This window comes from Dermacentor albipictus, chromosome 1 (genome assembly GCF_038994185.2).
Source record: "Dermacentor albipictus isolate Rhodes 1998 colony chromosome 1, USDA_Dalb.pri_finalv2, whole genome shotgun sequence".
Classification (NCBI taxonomy): Eukaryota; Metazoa; Arthropoda; class Arachnida; order Ixodida; family Ixodidae; genus Dermacentor; species Dermacentor albipictus.
In genome coordinates, this window is record NC_091821.1 from 348,843,990 (window position 1) to 348,870,776 (window position 26,787).

The window sequence follows — 26,787 nt, forward strand, 5'->3', positions numbered from 1 at the left end:
CATCAGCACTGCAGTAGTGGCCGTCACTGTCATTATCCGATGCAAGCATGTTCGCACCAATTACCTCATTGGTTAGAAGCACTTCGTTTCCAAATCTACAGTAGTGCACTTTTTTTTACCGGCAATATTGTGCATCGCCGATGATCAGCGCGTGGATCAGCCGTGTTCCGTTTCGGTGGAAAGTCAAACGAGACTAAGAAGCAACGTGACCAGGAACGACTTCAATGCAGCGAACAAAGACAAGCACGAGCAACTTAATCTGTTAACATAATTGCGCAAAATGAGGGCCCAGCAATAAACCCAGTGAGCAATCTGGGAGCAGTGCTGGCGGCGTTGTCAGCGCAGTTGGCACGGTCCATTCGTATTTCAGGTGGTGGCACAGCGCAGAGCTATGAGTGCAGTCCATTCGTGTTCAGAGTGGTGGAAAGGCGAAGGGAGAGATACACGTGATGCTGGCATGCACCTCTCATGGTAGGGAAGCGTGCGGCAGCAGTTGGGGTGGCGGGCAATCATGCAGCGGCTCGTGTTTCACTTTTTCTTCTTTTTTTTTCTCCTCTCAAGGATTTCGCATTCCATTACCTTTCCGCATGGACACCCAGCAGCCAGACTTCATCGTTATAACTGATAATGCATCATGGGGACATTGTAGTAAGCAGGTTATTTCCCCATAGAAAACATACAAAAGCTGACATTGCAGCAGCTTTTCATTGTTATAACCAATATATTGTTAAAACCAGTATCATTATAAGTGGGTTCGACTGTATCAGCACCAACCCTATTGCGATAAACATCTTCACTTATCTGTTTCAATGCCTTTGGAAGAATACTGCACGCTTTCAATAGACGATAACCCAAACATGCCCTCATTTCCTGCTGCAGGTGAAGCAAAGGGAGCATCATGCAACACTCTGGCGGCATCGTAGGCATCATATTCCGGTATCGCCCACCAGCTCGATTTTGTTTACATTTCCCACATAATAGGAAAATGACAACATGCACCTTGGGTCACTTGAGCCCTACGAGTTGGACGCACATCGGCGTCTGGTGCTAAAACAATTTGCGCATATGAAAGCTTCCCACCAAATGCCCCGTTCAAGGAAGCTACTGACCCACACTGAATTCGGGCAGCGCAAACATAACCTTGTCGATGCCGTAAACACAACAATGCGTGTATCGGGACGCTCAAGCACTACCAGCACAACGCACACTGGCGTCACTTCGCATTATGTAGATGTCAACTACAGTTGAGTGTCAATTTTTTTAGTGACTTCTGGTTATACACTTTCATGATTAGTAGTACATATTTTACTGCATCTTTCTTCAATGTATGAACAAAGTTCTACTGTGTTCATTTACATACTTTTGCTCAGAGTTGTAGTTCATGCGACTTGAAATTTCGCCATGACCAAGGTGGCAGGGGCATCTGCCCATTGCGCATTGTTGTGATGCCAAGAAGTGCAGATTTCAGATGTAATCTTGACTGCATGATGTCCGCCTGCAGTCTAGGCTATGTTGTGCAAATTCTGCTTAGTGCTTTCTGCCTACATGTAAGCTTAACTCGTTCAATCTAGTAAGTGAAGAAACAAATTTTGTAGGCGCACTTGCTGTGGTTGTTGCCTACTCACCGGCAAACTTAAACACCACTTCTGCACCTCTTTTTCTGACTTAATCCATGTGGGCCATCTCAGGCCTGATCCCCGACAAGCCGCTCGTACAACTATACCAGCATTGCAGTTGCACTGCCTTGGCTGTTACGCCTCACCAGCACTGCTTCATGAAGTATATGGAGGCCTAAGTTGGGATTGCGTGCCAAGTCCATGCAGATCAATTCAGAGCAATCTAGTAAGTGAAGAAACAAATTTTGTAGGCGCACTTGCTGTAGTTGTTGCCTACTCACCCGCAAACTTAAACAACTTCTGCACCCCTTTCTCTGACTTAATCCGTGTGGGCCATCTCAGGCCTGATCCCCGACAAGCCGCTCGTACAACCATACCAGCACTGCAGTTGCACTGCCTTGGCTGTTACGCCTCACCAGCACTGCTTCATGAAGTATATGGAGGCCTAAGTTGGGATTGTGTGCCAAGTCCATGCAGATCAATTCAGAGCAGTTGTACCACTCTTGAAAAAGCCAAGAATCCATGAGATGCCAAATTGCCAACGAAAGCAAGTACAGGGCTCTTAATGGCACAAGCTTTCCTCATGGACACTATTTTACTTACACTGCACACGCTGAATTATGCCCGACACTTTGGTCGCAGCTATGCGCACAGTGCACCACCTATAACGAGGCCACTGATGGCCACCTAGCAGGTGCTTTTGGACGTACACTCAGGATGCAGTGTAGCAGAAAACACATTGAAGCAAGGATGGCTGAAGTTCACAGCTGTCATTTTCCCTTTGTTCAAGTGCCAGACCACTACTTCAGCGGTGATAGCTGCAGGAAAGGCGTGAGCCTCTGTGAGAGCGGACATGTATACAATGCCGTCGGAGTTTGTGACAACTATATCCATAATCGTGCGAGGTGCATCCTACAGACAAGTGTGACGAATCCCAGTTACATGAATTGGAGCTCATGTTAAGTAGCCACTTCTTTTTGTTGACAAAAAAGCAATGTCTCTATTGTTTATTTTTTATTCTACAATTGCCATAAAACTGTTTCTGTATCAATAATAGGCACAGGTCGTTGGTGCAGGCTTATATCTCAAACAACTCCACACAGCTCTATGGCAGTGCCTATTGTAGTGATTTTGCTACCGATGAATACACGACATCACCGAAAGAGTGCCGTGATAGCCGTCCCAAGAAGAGTAAGATTACGAATTTGTTAATGGGAATGCATAGACTAGTTAATCAAGTCACCAAATGCATGACTGAAAAAAAGCACCAGTTAGTACTGCACCACTGTCAAAAAAAAAAAAATGTTGCTGTGTGCGTCGACGAACTGCCCTTCCTGCTGCAGCTTTTGCAATATCAAATTTCCTTAGGAACGGACAACGCTAGTCTTACCAGCTTATCACAATTATTTTTTTCTAGTGTTACGGAAAAAAGAAGCCCTACAGAATAGTTATAGGTGAAGCAGAACCGGTTAAGGTAGATAGGCACTGGCGGCAAGGCCAACTTTAGTCCTTTGCAGCATAGGCATTGCACACCTATGGCACAAAAGATAATATGAAAGAATTCAATTGAGCACATTATATATATGCAAAAAAGCACTGTGCATTGTAAGTCTGCTTAGACAGCAACAAGGTGTAATGACTTCTCAAACATGAGATGAATTTTTCTGTGAAAATTGGACAGCAATACCATACGCAGCAACTAACAGCAACCCTTTCCCCGAGTTACTTCTTTTCTGATGCATTGCCTGGCAACCACGATATTGAAGATGTCCTAGGGCAAAGCAAATAAATCTGCTACAGAAGCGCTTGCCAGCAGTAATTGCAATAAAATGTGGTGTGATTTAAGCCCTTTACGAACGAGGCAAAACAAAAACCTCGTACTTAAAAAAATCAACAGCTCTGCATGAAGCAGCTTGCAACAGTTCAACATGCATGAAGCCAGGCATAAAATAGATCCGAAAACATGAACTGCATGACAGCTGGTGCGACAATTTGACGAGCCACATAAAACTGACATAATCAGTCCTTGTAAGCCTCAGCAGCAATGCACTAGTACAGTCTTGTATCCAAGCAAGAGCAACACTATAAAGAAGAGGCAAAGGAGAGGTGGCAAGCGGCATCAAAAACCTAAGCGAGATGCTTCTAGCTCACATGCTCCAATGCAAACAAATCAAACCAAAACATGGGTAAGTCGTGATACTTGCTGCTTACCCGTCTAAACATGATTGAGTCCAACAAACACTGTGATGACAAAATATAGCATGATAACAAGCAATTTTTTGCTGAACATGGCGATCCATTGCTACCGTTGCTCTCACTCATGAAGGCTCACAAGAAATAAACAGAACCATGCCGCCGGCAAGTCCTTGCAGGTATTTGGGCACACCACCCCGCAACAATTGTTCTTCGACATGCCTTGAAGGTTTAGTCACTTTACATGTGAAATTGGATGTTGCTTATTTCGTTCCTAAAACATGATTCGAATAGAGAAACATGAACAACCATGCAGAAAACTATGTTGAACGAATGCCATCTTTTCCGAGTGCACTTAGCAAAGCCATCACCAGTGGCAAGTCCACTGGCACGCACTATGCATATACAACGGTTCAATTGAGAGAGGGGCATAACTGCGCGAATGTTCTAATTGGGCAGGTCTGAAAAATCAGCCAGCAACAAATGAATTCAGCATTTCAGAAGTGTCTTGGCTTTGAGCTCTGTCTATGGAAATATGTCTTGCCCACTGAACCAGAACTGGATCGCACACATTTTCAAATTTATGTCTGAATGTTAGAAATACTTTGAAAATTCAGAGTACTGAAATACAAAGTGAAGGAAACTATCAAATAGCATAGTGTTTCATAGAATATTAGAAATTATCGAATATTTGCACAGGCCTACTTGCGCAGCCTTAAACAGATGGCACCATACTCTGAAAAATTCAATACTTGGCCAAAATATCTGTGTGCGCAAGCCTAGCATATGCACAAAAGAACTTTCTAGGGTTCTACACTGGTGGTCCAAAAGAAACAACGAGGGCAAATGCCGGCAAGGCGAGTGAGAGCCTGTGGATTACATGTAATATATGTTACACATGCAAATAATTTTTTTATTCCAACAGTAATTACATATGCCACGTGTATAATTATGGAATACGTACTGTGTCCCGTGACCATTGCCCCTTCCCACGCTTGTTAAGCTTCACCGCAATACTTCACGTACGCTTCACGGCGTAACATCAATGTGCTGAGGCGCAGCTGCCTTTAGGGAACCAGCATTATGCAATGCGTCATGCTTTCTCAGCTTCGAAGCCATACGCGAGGATTACGGAGACGGAGTTGGTGCGATTACTGACAGCGGTGAATTCTTTCAATGGAAAACACGGCACCGAACGGCAAGAACCTTGTGGTGCGGTGACCAATGTTGCCTGTCGAAGCAGAGAAGCCTAGTGTTGCTACGGCTGCCGGCGGATCGGCGTGCGAGAGCGCTGGCTCGAGGGGGTGAGATAATCAAAACAGCGATTATGGCATTGATTAATGCCATTTGGGACCTGCGGCAGCGGCAAAAATTCCAGAAAATCGGACAGCAAAGGGTTCTTGCGTCTGAAATTACAGACGTTCTTAACATTGACTCTATGGGGTGCGTGGTGAAGCCGCAAAGCCATCCGCGCTATTAGGCATTTCGCAAAAATTGGGCGTCCGGAAAATCGGTTGTTAGCTTGGCTGTACACAGGCGACTCCTCCAGCGAACGACAGGCGTCAAAGACAATTCGTTATGAGTCCTCTCTTTTACTCGAGCCAGCAGTAGGGCGACTTTCGTTCCCTTTCAATAAAATCAGAGCCAATTTTCCCTGATTGAAGCACAAATTCCCTGAGTTTTCCTAGACAATTCAAAATACCTGAGAATTCCCGTTTTTTTTAAAGGGACACTAAAGGGAAACAATAAATCAGTTTAGACTAATAAAGCATTGTTTGAGAAACCTGCAGGCAGTCATTTCAAGAAAATAGTTTGAATATTAGATGAGAAAATGAAGGTCCAAGTATCAGTATTTGAATTTCGCGCCTAAACGCCAGCGCCGGTACGTCAGCGTGACGTCAGGGATTCCAAAGTTTGTTTTCGTATTTGGGCCGCGTTGGCTGAATAAAGGCTCCCGAAACTTGGCATGTTTAATATTTTGTTCCTTTAGAACACAATGTAGTCTATCTGAACCGCTATATATAATTAGTAGGCCCTAGAAGATGCCATCAAAATCCAAGACGTCACAGCCTCCAGGTGCGGGAACTCAAGTAGGCGTCGCCACCCGCATTTCGTTCTTGCGCTTTTTCTGGCTTACCAAACGTCTTATCGTTGTAAGAGTGGTGTTTTTGGTGTTGTAGAACGGTGATTTACTGATGCAGAAGAAATCACTTTTCACTTTAGTGTCCCTTTAAAACAAGATCGCAGCGGGAATTCAGGAGGGTTGAAATTTTCTGGCATACAATCACTGGAAGTTTATTAAAAATAAAGATTTAGGAAAGTCAAGGATTTTCAAGGATCTCCGAAAATTCCAGGACTTTCAAGAGTTTCAAGGATCCCCACGAACCCTGACAGCAAGAACACACAGACATCCGGTTTGTGTGTTTCATTATTTCTCTAAACTTTAATTCGTCTATTGAAGTAGCAGATTACACATATAACGGATGTTGCCTTTAATAATTTTCGAAATCAGATGTCACTACGCGCGACATCACAGCAGTGCGATGCACACCCATGAGCAAAAGTATACGGACCAAGTATTGCGCGATAAAGTCGATTTTTACCACAGCCTGTGAATATAAATTGAAACTGAGAAGTGCAGTCTAAACTTAGCATTGGGAACTTTCCAATCTACTCATCAATTTCAGTTTATGCATGCTATTGGCAAAGAAATTTAGTTTTTTCGGAGACCCTGTGGTCTGTACACCACTGCTCACAGGTGCACGTAGGAGTACTGTGCGATTACGTCCGCTCTCCGACTGGGAGCATGGCGCCTGCAGGGAGAAGAGCAGACGGCATTTGGTTTGAAATTTCAGCTCTTTCCGCGGCACGCAATGATGTAATACTGAGCAGACACGATTGTTAGCCCGCATAGTATGCACGGCTCAAATGGCCAGACCTGGTGAGAGGCTTTTTAAGGGCTCGAATTGCCGCAGGCACATTTTAAAAAGCTCGGAAGGCCTACCAGTACATTAATTAGGCATATCGGTGCTCGCAGGAATACATACTATGTCCCATGACCATTGCCCCCTTACCATGCTTGTTATGCTTCAGCACATACATTGCTGTACCGTGGCGAAGCTGACTTTCAGGACCTGGCATTATGCAACACGTGGTGCTTTCCGACCTTCGAAACAAATCGCAAGGACCACAAAGGCGGAGTAGGTGCCATTGCTTACAGCAGCGAATTCTTTCAATGAAAAACACGGCACAGAATGGCAAGAAGCTTAACAGTGAATGTCGAAGCAGCTAGGCCTAGCGTTGCCACGGTGGTGGTTACGGCTGCCAGCAGATCTGCATGCAAGAGCACCGGTTCAAGGCGGCAAAGTAATCAAAACGGCGGTGATGGTGGTTGCTTTGAATAATGCTGTTTCAGACCGGCGGTCCCGGCAAGAAGTGCAAGAACTCGGACGGCGAAGGGTTCTCACGTCCGAAATTTCAGATGTTCTGATACATGGACTACAGTCGATCCCGGATATATCAAACTCGAAGGGGATCGCGAAATAGTTCGATATATCGATAATTTGAAATATGAAATATGCATGTCAAAAGCTTCTCTAAAAACTCCACACATCTCAAGGCAGTTTCCCAATGTTGCGACTAACGGGAACTTACTGGTCTGTGCCTCCAAGGCACGTAAAAAAACAAAAACACAGCGCGATGACCAGAGCACTTTATTTCGGAAGAAAAAAAAAACCTGTGACCTTTGCTTGCTTTTTCTTCTGCACCACCAAGTTCATTAGGCTGTCCTCAAGCTTGTTGACAGTGTCCAAATGAGAAAGGCCAGCTCCTTTCAGTGTGCCACAACAGCGGCGAATGACGCTGAAAGCTGATGCAAAAGTTCAGCTGCAGTGCGTGGTGGTTGGTCCTCTTCGTCAGAACCTTCGCCGATGCTCAAGTCTGCGTCCTCGTCGCCCATGATGTCAGCCACAATCTCCACATCAGTGCGATCCGCTACAGCTTGCACGCCATCATCAGTGCTGACGAAATCTAGTGCTGTAACGCCGCCTGAGGTGGCGCCTGGGAATGCCGACAGCTCGCGAAATTCGCTGTCCAGGCATCCAGCGTCACTGTCTTCACTGTCAAGACATCTGTCGTCTGCAGCTACCACAAAGCCTGCTTTGCGGAAGGAGTTCACAATTGTGCTTTTTTTCACGTCTTTCCAAGCACCAGCCAGCATTTGAATGGCTCCGAGGAGGTCCACCTTGAGTTCGATTCCTAATCGAAGGTTGATTAGGAGCCTCTGCACCAGTTGTCTGCTTTCTTTTCCGAAGGCCACAGCAAACCACTTGGCCTTCTCCATGAGCACTGGGCTTTCAACAGGTATGTTCTTGGCACGTGTCTCCAAAAACCAGGCGTACAATACCTTCTCGACCTTGTCAAAGGTTGGGACGCGCACATGACATGCTCCAGGGCAAGTGGACTGCACTGCCTTCAGCTTAACATTGGCTTTGATTTCGAGGATCGTACTTAGGGCGTTGCGAGGAATTCCGAACGCCACGGCGACCGACGATTTTTTCTCGCCAGCCGCCACCCATAAATGACGTCCGCCTTTGTTGAAAAATCAAAATTCTTGCGTTTTTTTGTGGCCATGGCTCCGGAACATGTGCCAAAAGCGGAAAGAAAAACGCACTGCACCACATGAGTCTCAAGCCTTCACGTTGGCCTCGTGAATAAAAGGAACAAAGCTAATCGAAAGACGCACTGCTCTGCGCCTCCGCACTACCACAAGCCCAAGCTGCACTGACTTCGTTTGTCTAGCTGCACCAGCGGTGTCAGCCAACCAAAACACAGGATATGGGCGCCTGCCGTCAGCGTGGTTTCTCCCTCCCGCTTCCCTTTCACACCCAATTGCACTCCAAGTGCTCCTCGTCACGTGCCTTTTACCCGCGCACCCCTTTCTCAGAGTGTGGGGCGGCACGCGTGAGATTGCGGGAACATCGCGAGATCTTCGTGAGGAGAAGCGCACTTGCGGGAGTGGGATGCGATGGGGTGCAGGGGTGGGGTATAGTGGGAGAAGAGAACTTGCCGGGGCACAGCTCAGCACGGAGTTCGATACATCGATATGCCGGTGCACGGGAGTTCTATATACGCAAAAAATAGCGTTATACTTTTGCATGGGATTCCCAAGGGGATTTTTCAACTGTTCGATATAGGCAATAAGGTTTTGATATATCTGAGATCGACTGTATACATTATACATTGGGGACGTGGTGGCGCCGCGAAGCGGTCCGAATTGTCAGCCATCCGGAAAGTTGGTCGCTGACGGTACACTGGCAATTCCTCGCAGAAAACATGGCATCAAAGAGGCTCCGTTACGATTCCTCTCTCTTACTCGAGTACGCACTACCATGACTTTCGTTCCCTTTCAACAAAATTACTGCTCATTTTCCCTGATAGAAGCACAGATTCCCTGAGTTTTGCCTGAGTTTTCCCTGAGTATTTCCAGACTATTCAATATCTCCGAGAATTCCCGGTTTGCTCAGTTGGTAGACGCCCTGCACTAGAATGTATACATGTATACATGTGCACAGCTGACGGGCTTGATACGTGGATCAGATTTCGACAATCGACAATAATGCCCACTTTGTGCTTCGAGTGCTGGCTTTTTCTTTTTTTTTTTTCTGGGGACAAGTTCACCCAATAAAGCATTTTTTTAACTCATGCTTTTGACAGTGTTTCATTCTCCAGCATCACAACAGCAGGACAGTATCAAATACAAGTGCAATAAGATTATATCCCATATACCGCATGCAGTGAACACAACGTTAAAGTGTGAAAGGGTGAGCTGAAAAGGATGGTTGTTTGATGTATGTCGTCTTCCCATACACCTGACTTTAGAGGTCAAGTTATCAGGAATGCTCGAAGGGAGGAAAGGTCATGTCTCCTCCTCTAGCCTGGCCACGACGACGAATAAGTGAAACCTCGTTATAACGAACAGTTAAAAAAATTACCGACGATTACGTTACTTCCTAATGCGAAATTTGAGCGCAGCAAATAAGCTGTTTCACCTTTTCGATAGATTGAGGCAAAGAAATCGAGCAACACATGTATGCGCTATCACAGAATTTTTTTTTTTTTTTTTCACACGTATTCCTTTAACAAAGACTCCATTAACAGTTCTTGACAGTCATGAAGGAAGCTTTGTGGTCGGAGAAATAGACTGATATATGTTCGACTTGGTACACCAATGCTTGATTCTCAAAGACGAGATCTATACAAGTGCCTCGCGAGGTTGTCACAGCCGTGGGACGCGTTACGAGCGAGAGGAACGGGATGTTCTCCCGCATAAGTGTTAGGAAATTGCTGTTTGTCTTTATGTCAACATTAAAGTCCCCCACTACTAACATCGGTGTGGATCGATGGACGGTTAATGCGAGTTGCAGGAAGTGCACGACGTCTTTCGTGAGTGCGGTAGCGGACTCACGAAAGCGGTATCAGTCGGTCGCTGCTAGCGCTGGGGGGATGAAAGGGGGGCGGAGCTGGTTATGAGGCCGACGACAACGCGAAACCCAGGAACGGACGCCAAAGAGCCATTTGTGTAGCCAGCCCTCCTCCACAGTCTCTCCTCCTCCCTTCCATCATCCTCCCTCGCCCGGAGAGCCGACAGCGCGCATGCGCGGCGGCGGAGCAGCGGCGCATGCGCGGCGGCGGAGGCGAGCTGGTTACGAGGCCGACGCCGACGACGCCGACGCCGACGACGACGCGAAACCCAGGAACGGACGCCAAAGAGCTGCGCTCTAAAAGTCGGAAATTAGTTCGCTATATCCATAATTCGTAATATAAAATTTCGTAAAAAATACATGCAAGAGGACCAAAATTCAATCAGAGAAGGCACAGCAACTCGAACGATGCTTACTTGGGTCACGTTCATTTATTTACGCACAAAGAACTGCGTTATCGCGGCCTGCTTCTTGGTGTTGATAGCATTCCGTATCACGCCTTGTTCCACAGTTTGCAAACACTCAACAAGGGCAAACCCACTGCCCCCAATAGCACTGCAGTGGCAGCGCAGTAAATCCAACGCAGCAAGTGCTTCTTGTGAAGTCGGAATGTTCTCATCGTCTACAGGGTCAGCCTGAGCTTCATCTGCGGGATGTTCAGAAACTTCCGCAGCGATTTCGGCGTCCGTCAGTACAGCCGTGGTCGCTGAGATGTCGTCGCCACCTACGAAGTCTTCTACAGTCATTGTTGCGGACATGTCAACAACAAAACGCGAAAAATCGTTCCAAGCCTCATCGAGCTCGCGGAGCTCTGCTTCTGCTTCGTCCGGATCGTCACCATCGTCACTTGATGCATGGGCCTCTGGTGGAACAAAACCTGCACGTCCTGAACGTTTGCTGTGCTGCACAACACACTTGTAGTGCAACGAAGCCTGCCGCCTGCTAATAAAGTGAGGTAGGGCTTGGCGTCGCGAAGTTCGTTATATCCGTTTTATGCCATACCGCGTTCGCTATAGGAAGTTAAAAATACATGTGTTTGACAAAAATATTTCGGAAGAGTTCGATATATTCAATAATTCGTTATATGCGTGTTCGTTATATCGAGGTTTGACTGTAGCTCTCTATGTGGTTGAGTGGACATGTAGCTCGTACATGGTATATTGAAGGTAATCTGAGGCAGGTGAAAAAGTGAAAGGACAAGCCGAGCTGATATGGCAGGTGGCTTCATATGTGCTGTCCTCCTGTACATGTAGGGCTGAAGGTTGCATAATCTTAATCTGCAATGACCTGGTGAAATGAAACGCACCATGTAGCATTCACTGCCCGCTGTCAGTGCTCTTCATCACGCTAGCATTGTGACAGCTAGTGCTTGTGGTCATCAAGTGAGATCTGTTTATCTGTGCCTGTACACGCATGACACCACGCTTATTTAATTAGAGAATGTTTACCACAATTTATACCACCGATAAGGCTACAAGCCCTACTTTATGTGGTTGTCTAATACCAACTTTGTTATCGAGACGCTTTGTTATTATCGACAAAGTTATTAAGTGTGGTTAAAGTAACAAAGTGACAAAGTAACAAAGTGTGGTTGTCTAATACCAACTTTGTTATCGAGACGCTTTGCTTTTCAGGCCAAAACTGTGACCTTCTTTTTTCTCACTACTTTTGCTTTGCTGCAAATTTTCATAATAACTGTGTGCAAACACAAGAACTCACTTGGAACATAGCCAAGTCAAGCCGTGCAACTTGGTTAAGCAGGCCTATTGCTGCACTTGCGATTGCTAATCGTCCAGGAGACAACAAGGCAGGTGTCTGGTTCCCAGCACGCCAACCAGATGGCACCCCCATCTCTAGCAGCGTGCCATAAAGCAGAGACACCGAACCAGCTAGCTGTGTGACTCCGATGGTTGCTGCTAGCTGAGTTGAGTCTTCTTCCTTGCGATGCTTGATCCGACTGTCAAAAAAAAAAAAGAAATGAAATACAGTTTTAGAATAGAGTCCGTAAAAAAAAAAATGTACAGCGCTGCACGTGCTTGAGTCTACTAGCATTGCATAACAAAACTGCTACAAGCTACCAGTAACTTAGGTACTATAAAACCTTGTCAATTCGGATTTCACGGGACCGAAAGAATGTCCAAATTAACCAAATGTTGAATTATCAAGGGTATCAAGAAAACAATAAACAAATGCTTACTATGTCAACACGTCTTTATTTACAGAATGAATGTGCCAATTCTGTTTTTATCTTGGATAAAAGCAGAGCAGAAGCAGTAATTCTTGTCCTCTCAAGCTGATTAGCATTTGCAGTGGCGAAAACCTCGCGGCTTCCTTCACAGCATGGCTACGGCATGTCTTCATCTGAGACACCCTTTATACTACTGCATGTGCATTCCAATTGTTTTTTCACCAGTGAGCTGGTCACCATCCATCGCGATGCATCCAGTACTCTTCATTCTCAACAGATTTGCACTGAGTCAGAACGAAACTACTGTTTGCTGCAACTGCTGCAGACGAAACCGCGGCCATTTTTATGCAATAATGGACTATGACCTAGTGGTTCTGAAGGCATGCAGCCGACATACGCAGTCAAAACGCAACTACTGTTTGCCACAACTGCTGCAGACGAAACCGCGGCCGCTATTGAAGCAATAATGGACGATGACCTAATGGTTCTGAAGGCACGCAGCTGGCACATGCACAGTCAAAACGCAACTATTGCTTGCCCCAACTGCTGCGGCCGAACCTGCGGCGTCAATCCACACAATCATGGATGGCTACTACGCAGTCATGAAGGTACGCGGCCCATGCAATGCTATGCGTGGTGGTAAATGCAAGAATAGATGCCTTAAAGGCACAAATAGACACTAAGCATCCTGGTGTTGCTATTATTCATGTACCATTTACACTGATGCCTATGGCAATGCGGACTCTGCAACTTCGTTTTGGTGGACGCTAATGCCCTTTTTTCTTTCTTGCATCGTACATTTGCGGCACTCTGCCCCCGCCGAGCTCTAAGAGTTGTCCAAATTAACCTATGTGCAACCAAATACATTTGAATTAACTAGTTTCATTGTACTAAGCATATGCTTGCTGGGACCAAAGGACAAGTCTGAATTATCCAATTTTCCAAATTAACAAGGATCGAATTAATAAGGTTTTACTGTACCTAGGGATCAAGATGTACAGCATGGCTTACTCTTAACAAGGAGAACACCAAATTGCCGTATTTACTCTAATCTAATGCGCACTTCTTTTTCCGATAAAACGGGTCCAAAAATTGTGTGCACGTTAGATTCGAGTACAACCCTAAAACTTCGTTACCATATCGCCATCAGCATTTCAAGATGGCCACCTCGTACACACTTCGAACCTAGCTGCTGTAGCTTTCTCCATGTGCTGCAGTACGGGTGCTTAGGCAATGCTTCCTTTGGCTTAGGTTAGTGCATCGTCCATCTTCCCATTCGCTGCGTTTGCTTTATCAGCATGGAAATGCCGACTGCAAAGACATGCCGAGTACATGACAATGCCCCAATTAAAAGGAAAGCGATCATGCGTGCGGAGACGGACAGAAATCAGGCAGCATCACAGGCGTTCGGAGTTTCTGAAACTTGTGTGCAGGACTGGCATAAACAGGAGAAGCATTCTATACTGGTGGCTGCTACGTACAGCATGGCCGTGTGGCCCCTATCTTGAAAGCGATCTACGACAGAGACAAGAGTCAACACATCTAGGTGCATTGTGGTGTGTTCTCGTCGCTCAGTTCACGTTGAAGCGAGAGGCCACACAAAGGTCAATTCCCTCGCTCCTGCAACCGCACTTCCTCACTCCAGTGTTTTGACAGAGTTTCCGTGGTCATTGAGTGAGATGTGTTCATGTTTGCTTGTGCGCGCGTGACACCATGCATGCTTGTTAATTTAGCTAGTAAGTGAACGTTTAAAAGTTTATATGACCGATAAAATTACTATCCTTACTTTTCGTATACCTGTCTACTAATCTGCTATCATAATCAATGCTTCGCCTTTCTGGAGAAACTGCAACTTTTTTTATCACAACTTTAGTGCATTGGGAGTAAATATTTATTTTTTCCAAATGAGAGAAAGTTGTATTTCTGCACGAAAAAATGAGGTGCGCGGTACTGTAAAGGACTTTTCTTCTTTTAGGTCATGGCAAACGGGTGTGCGTTACAATTGAGTGTTTCTTCTTTTTCTTTTTTTAGTCATGAAAAACAGGTGCACGTTACAATCGAGTGTTTCTTTTTTTACTTTTTTTATTTGCAAAAAGCAGGTACACATTACAATCAAGGCCGCATTAGAATCGAGTAAATACGGTAGTATGCCAGCATTCACTACAACTCAGTTCTATATGAAGGTCTGGAAAATATCTTTTTATCAATAAAACATCTGTTTTGGGTCAAACCGAAGCAGATGCAGATGTCAACATTGGGTCAACCGCAGTAGCACTAACAATAAAGAGACGGGACCTTTTCATAATCATGTTCAATGTCATTTACCATCTTTCAACAATTTTAAAATAAAGAGGGCCACAACAAGTTTGCGTGAGGCCCCACCTCTCACTGTCCAACTGCTGTACACACAGATATCTGCAGCTGGGCAGTTAGCTCACTAGTCGCATGACACCATAGTGCACACCATGTAAATATAAACATAGTTTTGTAAGTGATTGCTTGAAGTCACAAAAAATACCAGTGTGCATCTATGAAAGGCGTTAGGGATGAGAGGCCGCTGCACAATGTATTGGAAAGATGGCTGCCTTAAACAAGGCTGCTGTCATCCCTTACACTTTCTTCTGTTGGCAAGGCAGTTTGTAAGCTTTCATTGTATTATGTGGTCGCTGTAAATAGATCTGCGTCGATTTGGCACCAAACTGTAACTTAAGTCACCGATGCCCGGCGAAGCAGCACTAATTAGGCCTAATGGCCTGTAGGGGTTAGAATTACAGTTGTTGAAGTGGTTCTCAGGCCCATTGGCAGGTGTACTGAGTTTGTATGCTTAAACTCACATGCCAAAAGATAACTCTGAACTGTGAGAATAAGTGTGTGTGTGAACATTCGTGTCTGAACATGCATGTCTGAACATGCGTGTCTGTGTGCCTTTAGGCAGCTAATCAGCCCGATTTTTGCAGATGATTTAGTGCTTTCCAAAATATGCGGTGCTTTTGCCACAGTTCCCTCTGTCCATGTCGCATTATTGTTTTGATTAATCTGGTTGTTTCGCTGAATATTTAAAAAATCAAATAGTAGACATTTTATTTGCAAACTGAATGATTCAAGCATTCCCTCGATTTGATGATACAGTAGACTTTTGTAATTCGACTTAGGTTGATTCAATCAGGACCAAAGACTCTGGCCATTGCCCATTAATTTCTATAGACCTCAATTTTTGTTATTTAATATCTAAAATTGGCCTTCACCAGATAATTCAAACTTGACCTGTCAGCACTAGAAGGATTTTCAAGCAACAGCCATAGCTCACCAATGTCTGATTACGTTATTTACCCAATTTTATGACACGCCTTCTTTTTCTTCTTTTTTTTTGTCAAGAAAATTGGGCAGAATTGCCTGCACAGTGCAATTGGAAACAAAACAGAAATAGCATTAGCAACATTTGTATGCTTTACTGCATAAGAGTAATGTACTGTAGCAAAGCTGACTTCAAAAAGGCTTTGCAGTGAAGCTGACCTAAGGAAACCAGCCACCATTGTGAACCACATATTAGACCTTTGCCCATTTTCCTTACTATAAAATCAGGTTCACATTAGACTTTTATGTTGTTTAAGAGCTTTAATGCTATTTCTATGTTAGTTTTCCACTTTGAACACATAGAAAGTGGGCATACATTTGATTTGGGGGCATGTTAGATTCAGGCAAATACTGCCAAATTGAATCAGTGGTGTGTTCTGGAGTTGCTTTTTTATCGTTTAATCCGACCCACCAGATGATACAATCGATTTCGTTGGTCCCATGATGGTCGAATTAACAGAAGTAGTCTGTATTCGAGTATTTGCACACGTCTAAAAAAAGAGCATTCCACAGAAGCATTAACCTCTGGTAAATCCAACTTGGATACTCTTATAGTCTTGTGGAAATAGAGGCACAAATAACTTAACTGATCAGATAAAGATGCAAAGAATAAATTCAATGCACCTTTAAAGGCTGACTGCAACGAAATTTCACTTGGGTTAAATTGCCTACAAATGCTTAGCATATACTATCAATGTAATCTTGACAAAGCCATGGGGCTGGTTAACTAATTTTCTTGTTAGCTGCCTTTAAATAGCACCTAAGCAGACCACGCAGACAACTGCCAGTAAGTGGTAGTGATGTGTAAATGGCAAAAGTTGGAGATCTGTATGCAACTGCTGATCTCTCAGTTGTGCTAGACGCCCAGCCGTGTCGCTTGCTCAACATACACAAGTTGATGGGTGTCTCTCTTTGCATGCTTCCTCATTGTGCACATGGTTTGAGCTGTTGCAAGAATGCCGATGTATTGCGTGGCCATCGTGTGCTCGACCATATACTCGAACACAAGGGATGGCAGTCCAGTGCACAATGCTGAGTAGAGAAAGGCTGAACACATCGTTCCTGTCCCAGCTTTGAGTGCAAGCATGCACCAGTGCACAGCAGGCAAGTATGATGCAGACCTGCCAACGCGCACAAAGCATGTAAACTGCAGTTGACAAAGCTGCACAAGCTTTATTTCAACAGCACACTCACTTACTCATGCAAGATCTTGACAAACGCTTTCTTGGGATGACTATACATGCTAAGAGCTGCAATGATGCATGAAAACCAAAGGTAAGTTGTATTCAGGGCTGATATTCCCGAGTGATCATTTTTGGTAGTTGCATCATCATTAAGACATTTCATGTGTCTCTACATCAGATGCATCAAAGTAGGCAAATGAAAGCTTTTCTGACCCAGCACCAGAAATGCTGTCAGCAGGAACCGCATGTTGCATTTGTCACAAAGGAGAATGTGACGCGACAGCCATGGTGTAGATGCAACAGCAGGCCAGGCAGGAATGCAATGTTGCCAAAGTGAAATGGGTGAAACTTCATCACGGACAGAATCCGGCCTCTCTGGCCATGCGTTTACATGCACTTAGCACCGAGCCCTTCTAGCCCAACCATGCCACGCCTCAGCCACTTATCATCCTTTACTATAGATGGTGGCAGTTGTCTGATCGGTCAACAAGTTCGGCGTTTCCACAGCATGCCAGGAAGCTGCCAGTGAAGTCGGATACATTATGCTGAAGACCCTAAGAGCGCTATAATTTTACCCTGTGCTTTAAACATGACCTGCAGAAGCGCAGCAATCAGCTGCTGCCACAGCACAATTGCAAAAGTGCACTCAAGTGGGTGCTTTGTTGTTTATCGAAAGCATAAACTCAATACGCTCGCATCAGTGAACCCAAACTGTATATAGGTCAGCATGCTGCTGGTCAGCCACGCTAGCGCACAATGCAACCTGTTCCAGTTGCTCCGGCATGCAATAGGACATGTTCTATTCCCACGCCAGCCACACTGTAACGTAGAGCCTCCAATTTTCACCAATGTAGAATAACTGTGCCACACGAGGATCACGTCTATCTTAAGCCAGACTATAATCCGCGCCTTTAGCTTGGCCATTCCAAAGCGCTCTTCTTCCAGTGAAGGCAGAACACATCAAGGCTCTTGTGGAATGTAGACAACCAGATATGGAAAACTGGCTTGACTCAGAGAATACTTCACATTAAAAGAACATCGTGGGAGCAACATGGCATTGGCACAGCATATGAAGCAGCAAGCAAAGTATACTAATTCTGTGGCTAGCAAAGATGCGGGACCTCTTCGCTGAAACATGGGAAAGATATACAGTAAAAGCCTGTTAATTCGAATTCCACGGGGATGCTATAAAAATTCAAATTGTACAAAATTCGAACTAATGAAAGTCAGAGGAAAAAATTGCTCGGTTAAGGCACATATATAGTCTGACGTGGTGTGTGCATGCATGTACACACGCTATGTAATGTTGGCATGAACAACAACATCTATACTTCGAAGCACTGGCGCAGCAAACGTAACTGGACAAAGCCAGCATGGTCCAAAGTGCCCAACATTGAGACAGCTCTTGCTCCACCTGCGCGTTTTTCACACTGACTTGTGCAGAGTGAAAAAAAAAAGAAATGTCGCTGTTTTGCAAGAAAAGCGAAGCACTGATTGCGATAGCAAATTAGTAGATAACTATAGAAAGTAAGGATAGTAGTTTTATCAGCCACATAAACTAGTAAACATTTGCTTACTAACTAAATTAACAAGCATGGTGTCACGCACGCACAGGTAAGCAGGAACACATCTCGCTCGATGACCATGGAAATTCACTGAAAAGCGCTGGAGTGAGGAAATGCAGCAGTAGCAGTGAGCGGTTTTACCTTTGTACAGCTCTCGCTTCAATGCGAATGAAATGTAGAAAGCACATCGCATATAAAGCTACCGGCACTATGCGCGCTTTGCAAACATTGCAGATCGCTTCGAAGATGAGGCCCACGTGGGTGTGCCATTTGGCCACGTTGCTGATCACTTTCAACATACAACGCCTGCATGGCCATGCTGTAAGCTGCAGCCGCTGCAGAAGAACATCTCCCCCCTATCCCCCTCGCCTCACCCCCATGCCTCGCATGCGACAGGAGACGGTGTACTCCGCCCTGCCTTTCTCTCTCTCACACGTGAGATTGAGCCGCGTTCGCTGGCTCACCCTCACATGCTTTTGCTTGTACACAAAGAACACGGTGTGTGGCGACGATGTTATTGTCCTTGCCACTGATGGAAAAAGCAAAGCTGCGTAGCCCGCACAGCAATACCAGCATCAGCAAGTGCTCCCATGCATTAGCACTCTCCCCATCCATGATGGTGTAGTTCGAATTATCAGTGGCGGTGCGGATTTCAGTGTGAATTAGCGGGATTTGTTACATATTGCTTTCAATACAATGTTGGATGAACTGCAGCAGCTACTTCGAATTATCTGAAATTTCAAATTAACTAGTTATGAATTAACGAGCTTTTACTATACAAGCAAGGAAATCTGACATTTTTGAACAAACCAGTGTCGTATAGGTTAATAATTTAGTAGACTTATTTTCAAAGTAAAGGTTACACTTAATGTAGCCAAGGGTTTTACACGTGCTGCTAGTAATCGCTTCGATGTGTTGATTCCATGAAACGTTTAAAGATAAATGAATTCCCAAGTAGTGTATTGTGTGCACATGTACAATACTAAAGCCATCCATCGAGTAATGCGTAAGCCTCAGGTTACAAGCTCTATTGAAAGCTATAGCTTTAGTTTTTGAAACATTTATTTTCATTTGCCACTGTTTACACCTGTCATTAATTTTTGCGAGGTCAGATTGCAAAGTGTCAGTGTCGGAAGAGTTATTTATTTGTCTGTAAATTACGCAACCATCTCCAAATAGTGTTATTGCAGATTTAACATTATTACTGATGTTGTTGACATATATCAGGAATAAGATTGGTCCCAATACAGAGACCTGCAGCACCCCAGATTTTACAAGTGATTGTGGAGTAGAAAATCTATTAGTAGTTACAAATTAGCACTGGTTAGTTAAAAAGTTACTTATCCAATTCTTAGTTCTACTATTTATATTAATGTAGCAAAGTTTCATTAATAAATAGTTATGAGCTACCTTATCAAAAGCCTTCACAAATCAATGAACATGGCATCTAATTGTGATGAGTCGTTAATATCTTGGTTACTTGGTTACTGTAATAGCTTTGTTATTTAATAGCTTGGTTATTTACCAGAAGATAAGGGTCTTTGTTCCACAAGTGGCCAAAAAATTGTGTTGTACTCTTGGATCATCACTGTCTGGAATACCTTCAATTTCGCGTGACTAGCACAAGATGCATCAGCATTTTCGAGTGACAGCATTTACAGAATGGTGCCAAGCATCTTATCATCATGCAAAAGCACTGCTGCCCATTGACATGCCCAGGAATAGTCACACGAAATAATGTGAAAGTGATCATATCTTCAAAAGCAATCGTCCAAAAATACAGCCCAAGTTTGCCAACACCTTAATACGTGCACATACGCTTGCCTTTGGGTTAGACAGTCTGTGGCTGCAATTTTTTAACGATGCCTTTTATGTTATTCCATTTCATGCTTTTCCCACTTCATCAATGGTCCCAGCAACACTCCACATGTGGAATCAAAAGAATCAGCCAGCCATAGATGGTGAATAAGAGAGAATAGAACTCGCATGACAAATAGCGCAAATGCAGCCTTTACAGTTTAGTGGCTTGGTTTGGTATTTCTTGTAGTTTGGGTGCAGCTGACAAGTACTAATAGATCAACTTTACGTCGCTGTGCCAGGGATCGTGGCTGTTATTGTTGTTTTGTCTATCACGTCCCGTGGTTCCCTGCAGTTGCCCTGCAGTTGCCCTGCCAGTACTGGAATCCCTGCTGCGTGGAATTGTCAGTGCTGGTGATCACTGCGAAAGTTCATTGTAACAGTAGAGTATATGTGAAGCAGTTCTCATTTAGCATATTTTTCTTTTTTATGTCTAGCAAGCCTATGAAAAAATTCAGCCTATGAATGCATCATTCTCACATTGTTCAGTATATCCCAGAATTCAGCCTAATTGAGTTTGTCTTTATGGGAGTTTTTTATATTTGAAACAAGCCAAAACAGACACCAACCATTTTGTGATGATGCAGGCCAGGCAGGCAACAAACTCCAATGCCTCCACAAGAAACTCTGTCAACTGAGGGGTATCAGAGCCACGCACTTTGCCCACGCATTGAGAAAGCTTGTCCACGGTTCCGATGCTAACGGAATAGCTGCAGAGGCAGGCCACAAGAAAAAAGTAAGCATCACATCAGTGAAATGAACAAAGGGTTGAGAAAGTGAAGCTTCTTGAACATGAACACCCACGTTGCAATACCATTTAATTCTAATCACTTGTTTCTGGTATAAGCTACACACAAACACTTATAACCTTTCTGATCTGCACATACACTCGTCCGTACAGTGAAAGGTGCCACAAACATGATGAAACATTATAGACGAAAGCTCCACAAGAAAGTCAAGCGTAAACAAGCAGGAGTGTTGCAGTCAAAGACACCAAGCGCCAAGATTCAAAAAAAAAAAAAAATATCAGAGCCATTCGACTATGTGAAGATGAAAGACCAGCAACGCTGTATTGCTCAATAGCTATATCAAGTTCTATATGGTGGTTATGCTATATTGGTTGAATAAAGGCACAAAAACCTAACTTCACTGTTTGTTGTGTCCTTCTAATTAAAACATTTTTTATTTCTCTTATTTTTTATTTACTTTATACATATACACTGACATTTGGACACACACTGTCATAGACCACCATTTGGGCAACAGCGTTCATCGCTCTGGGGCATTGTTTTTGTCAACATCATCAGTTCGCTGTTTGTTGTCTTATATATATATATATATATATATATATATATATATATATATATAGTAAATAAATTCTGTATACTCATTCTAAATATTTTGCAGCGTCTGTTTTGCTGCTTCTTTATTTTACTGTTAAATAAGACTGCCTTCAGCCTCAATTACTGACTGAACTCGGCTTCAATAATTTCTATGTACTCTGATCAGATAGAGCGTGTTGATGTTGGGCAGCACTTTCGCAATAGCTGGCTTTAGGGAGTTTTTATCACTGTGTGGCTGTCAAGTCTCCCTCAGTGACACCCGCCATACATAGCAGAGTACAGCTTTCGATATTTGGAACTAGGATGCCATATTAAGGGTGACGTGGCCACAGAAGATCGCAACTAGATGTTTTTTTTTGGCAACACAGGTGCTGTGGACACAAGAAAATACATAACTTATGTATTTTCACCTATGGAAATCATGCCCAGGAAGCTTGGCTCTTGATTCTGCCACTTGAAGCTACTTCACAATGGCCATAATTGGTTTTTCAGTGTTCTCACTGATCATGACCTCTACCTGCTGGAGAAATTAAATCGTCTGAATGGCATCTGACCACTGACAGCGTTTACCTGTCATTGTCGCAGGTCGTAACTAGCCATGAACTCTTGCCTTATCCGGAAAACAAGCCATTTCACAACATTCAAGAAGGTGACGATCTCTAAGTCGCTGTGGCTAGCATGTAAGGCAACTATGGGAATGCATGGCTTCATCTCCAGCATCAGATTGAAACTTGAAACAAGGATCATGGAGTAAATGTGCTAGTTACTGTGATACAAAGACACGGACGGACGGACGGACGGACAGGGATAGAAGATAGAATAGATAGACAGTTCTTGTTATACAGCTAAACCTTGTTATAACAAAGTTCAATATAACGCAATTCTCCCTATAACGCAAGTATATAATCTTTTATAAGTACTTGTTTACAGAACACCGTGTATTTAGAACCTCAATATATTGACATGTATTTAAACACGATTCCAACATAAAATTTTACTGCCACCGCGAAGCAATACCAAGACAAGAAATAGAAACTTTCGCGGACACAGATGGTCAAATGGTTGAGTTAAAGCCAGCTGCTTGCGAACACACCTCTCAAATTCCGCACGCGCACCAGGAGCGGGCGATTAAGTAGAGCAGCACCATGTTCTGTATAAAGTGCAAGTTGTGATAAGATCCCTTGCATCTTGTGCACTGTTTGCTTTAGGTGTGAGTGAAAGCATGCAAGGGTGAGCTGAGGAGTATGGTGGCTAGATGAGTGCAGTCTTCCCACATGAGTGAGGGGTAAGGGGGAGGGGTGGGAGAGGCAATGTGGGGCAGGTTGGCACATGGACATGGCGGTGCAAGGTTGTCAGTGCGGCAGAGTGCATATGCAGCTCATGCACACTGTTTTGAGGAAATAAGCCTCGTATGCTAAGTGTGGGCATGCAAAGATGGCATGGCATCATGAGCATTGTCTTCCCGTGCATTTAGTACTGGAGGCTGCGTAAGCCTGTGCGTGTTACTTACCATCACCAACACGGCATGGTGGCTTTCCGTTTTGTTTTTGTTGCATCATGGCCCCAGCAGCACTAGTATGTGTGTGTGTTTTTCTTATGCTATCAAGGTCGATGGTTTGTCGAGGCATGAAAAAAACAGTTTTAGGGGCTTCGATGAGCTACAGTTTAAATAATTTTGCTCACGTCTGCTCCGTAAAAACTTCGTTGAAGTAAAAATGTGTCTGCGAAGTAGTTCCGTTTTGGAGGAAATTTCGATGCATTACGTTCTATGAGACATTGATAGGAAATGAAAAATTTTCGTTGCAGCAAAAATTTCATTGAAGTGGACTTCATTGTGCTGGAACTTGACTGCAGCCCAAGCAGCTGCGCGTGTCTGGGAATTGAAGCATACGACCAGAATGTGCCCTACCTTTCGTTAGCAAGGTGGTTCTTATATTTCTTCAAGTGTCGTACTGTCACGGCAAAGCAGTTCATTCAATCTGTACCAAACCGCAACTTTGACTGCTGACTCCCGATGAGCCGACGCTAGCCAAGGGTGTAGGGTGGCATGCCATGACAGGAAGCTTGATATAATTACCCTTGATATATTTTCATAGCCATACACGAATACCTAACGATTTCATACCAGATGATGCGCAGAGGGTGCCCTAACAGTAGCACACGTAAAGGAAGGTTTACTGGCAATCAGCTGACAAAACCCACAAACACATATAGCAAAGTTGGCAAGTGCACGTACTGGTAGGACCGGCGAAAGTTTGTGTGTGGACGACATTCCTAAATGCGAAATTTGTGGGACACAGTTTCAAGTGACAGTGATGCAGAGTCAAGGTTGCATGCATGTTATCTGCACTGCGCGATGGGCAAATGCCAAACACACTTGCAACCTCGACCAATCTCTCTGTGGTAGTGGAGTTAGCTGGCCTTGTATCAGCCTGCTTGATAATTCAGACATTTTTGCAACCCTGTCAGGGCTTAAAAAAATCAGGCGGTGACTGTATTTGCTTTCTGCACACAAACTGAAGAGCCATAGAGTGGCGATGCACATACATTCGATGCAGACTGCACGTGGCTGACAAGTGGCCGCAGCAAAAGGCATCTCCATCGCCTAGGCAGCCCCTGTACACCCATGAAACCAGCCCGCTGATGCCACATCACTCCCCCCACCCTCCCCTCTGTTTCTTGTTTGTTATCTCACTCTGCGTCTTTTCTTTCTCTTCCACATTGCCCTCGTCGCTCTCCACTCGACCAGCGTACCGCATTGAGAAGTGCGCTCGCTGCCTCGTTTGTCCGAGATTTCCCACCATTAACATTAACAGGTACTTCGCCTCACGCAGCCGCACTATAAGTGCTATGCATACAGTACATTGAGTTCCACGGGAGGATAAAACAGCATTCAGAAAAGACCTCACTATATCGTGTCCTGCACTATAAGCAGTTACATTACATCTAAACTGAACTGCACATGGTGGAATAACACATGGTGCCACATGCTGTTGCATTTTAAGTCCCAGTAGCTCAGAACGCAAGTGTTCTTGCATTGCAACCACATCAGTATGCAGTCACTAGGGCCAGAAATCAAGCCGACAACCTACACTTAGCAGCAGCACTGGGCCACAACAGTAGATGCACTAAATATTGACTGTCAGTGATGGTAAACGATATGCAAGATCAGAAGTGCATCCTGTCAGTTTAATTTGGCTTCGTGCCTTCCTTTTGCATCCTTTAAATTCTGATCACACAAAAAAGATTTTGTGGCGCTAACCCACATACCTGACAACATCGAGCAACCTGTGAACATAGTCTTCGTTGGCCATCAGCTCAGAGTCTGTGTGAGTGACGCCTTTCAATGCTGCCCGTATAAGTCCCAGCATAGCAGCAACTGTTGCGTCCTGCCCAGGTTCCAAGCAACTGCCAGAGCTTGGAGCCCAGTCATCTGGAACAATGAGCTGTGCAGGACGTGCAAGAACATGGTACAGGATAGTTGGACAACGTGAGTGAGCCTCCCTTGCAAGACGTGGACAATGACATTTCTTTTGAAATCAAAATGTCTAGGGCAATTCAGTCTGCAGCCTAGTACTACGGGTTGCGTAACATTTTTCGAAAACGGCAAATGTGACAAAAATTTATATTCTTGTAGCTTGACTACAAGGCCTACAACAGGAAAACACACTGATATGGTAAAAAAAAAGGAGGGAGGTGGGGTGGTACGGAGTACAGTTTAAAAATTTAACAGTAGGTTATAAACCGTGTCGTAGTGGACAGTTTGATTAAATTTAAACCACCCAACGTTCTTTATTGAACACCAAGATTTAAGTACACAAGTGCTTTTGCATAGCTCCACAATCAAAATTCTGCCGTCGCAGCTGAAAGTTAAACCCAAAGCCTCATTCTCAGCCATTGACCACAACAGCCACGAGGCCATTGCAATGTATGGCCTTTTAAATTGCATCTCTTAGAGAATCCATATGTTGGCTGTAGAAAATATTGCCTACAGCAGCGACTTTGTTTTTTTCACAGTTGACAGTACCGATTTCATCTATCAACAATCAGTGTCGCAAAAAGTCGCTCCAAAGAATGCTAACTCTAGTTTAACACAACACAGACAAACTTAATAAACTGAGTTTTGTGAGCACAGCAACAGCAGAGAGATGTTTCGATGTCTCAGATGTTTCCGTATGCACTGGAGAGCAAGAAAAGGGTACATTATCTGTTTGCATGCGAGGTCGTTGTGTTTGGTAGAGTGCTGTGACTGGTGCCGTTGACCACGGAATACTATCACCTGATACACCAAAACTCTGAAAGATTTTGCGGTTCATACCACTGACAATTTGCCATCGTCACCAGGTTCAAAGAGATAGAGTTAAAACAGCAACGTAATCGTAAACGCATCCCTTTCTTGCTTATCAAATATAAATTCTACACTAATGCCAAAAGGGACCTTAAATTCATTTTCCATTCCAAATATTACTCAGTAAAAGTTGAAAGCAAAAATGCAAACTGAAGCGTGTATTCTTATTACAAAAGTGCCCTGTTGCATAAAACTGCTATACTGTACTCCATTTTAACTTAGCATGCATTGCTGTGGAAGCTATAGGAGAATGAGTTCGGTCATCAAAATGTATAACTCCGTGCAATGCACAGTAAATATCATGTTTGTACAACATGTATCATGTTTGATACAAGTATCATGTTTGTACATGTTTGTACAAACCCAGCATGAGCCTACACAAGAGGTGCTGCAGTGTTGGAAAAGGCTGCAAATGAAAACCCAAAACGGAAAACAACAATACGCAATATGAATTAAAACAATGCATTAACAGCTATACACAGTTATCAATTAATAATTTGGACATGGCTGATTATTTGGACAGCCCCTGGTGCCACTACTAGGCCCACATTTAATGTATGTAAGGACAAACAAAATATTGGACTCCGACTGCATGTCCATGTGCTAACTTTGCTACTAAGTCGAGCAGGAATAGCTACATACTGTTTTGATATGTTG

General features: G+C 44.2%; 1 protein-coding gene across 2 annotated transcripts in view; it reads right to left on the reverse strand.

Moving 5' to 3' along the window:
- Positions 1–26,787, reverse strand: part of ssp3 (short spindle 3) — a 249,820-nt gene that overhangs the window by 118,209 nt on the left and 104,824 nt on the right. For both annotated transcript variants that reach the window (XM_065424845.1, XM_065424929.2), the window contains exons 22-24: positions 25,053–25,228; positions 21,009–21,149; positions 12,011–12,248 (exon numbers count right to left, since the gene is read on the reverse strand). In XM_065424845.1, the coding sequence (XP_065280917.1) occupies positions 12,011–12,248; positions 21,009–21,149; positions 25,053–25,228 (555 nt within the window). The remainder of the gene's footprint in view (positions 1–12,010; positions 12,249–21,008; positions 21,150–25,052; positions 25,229–26,787) is intronic.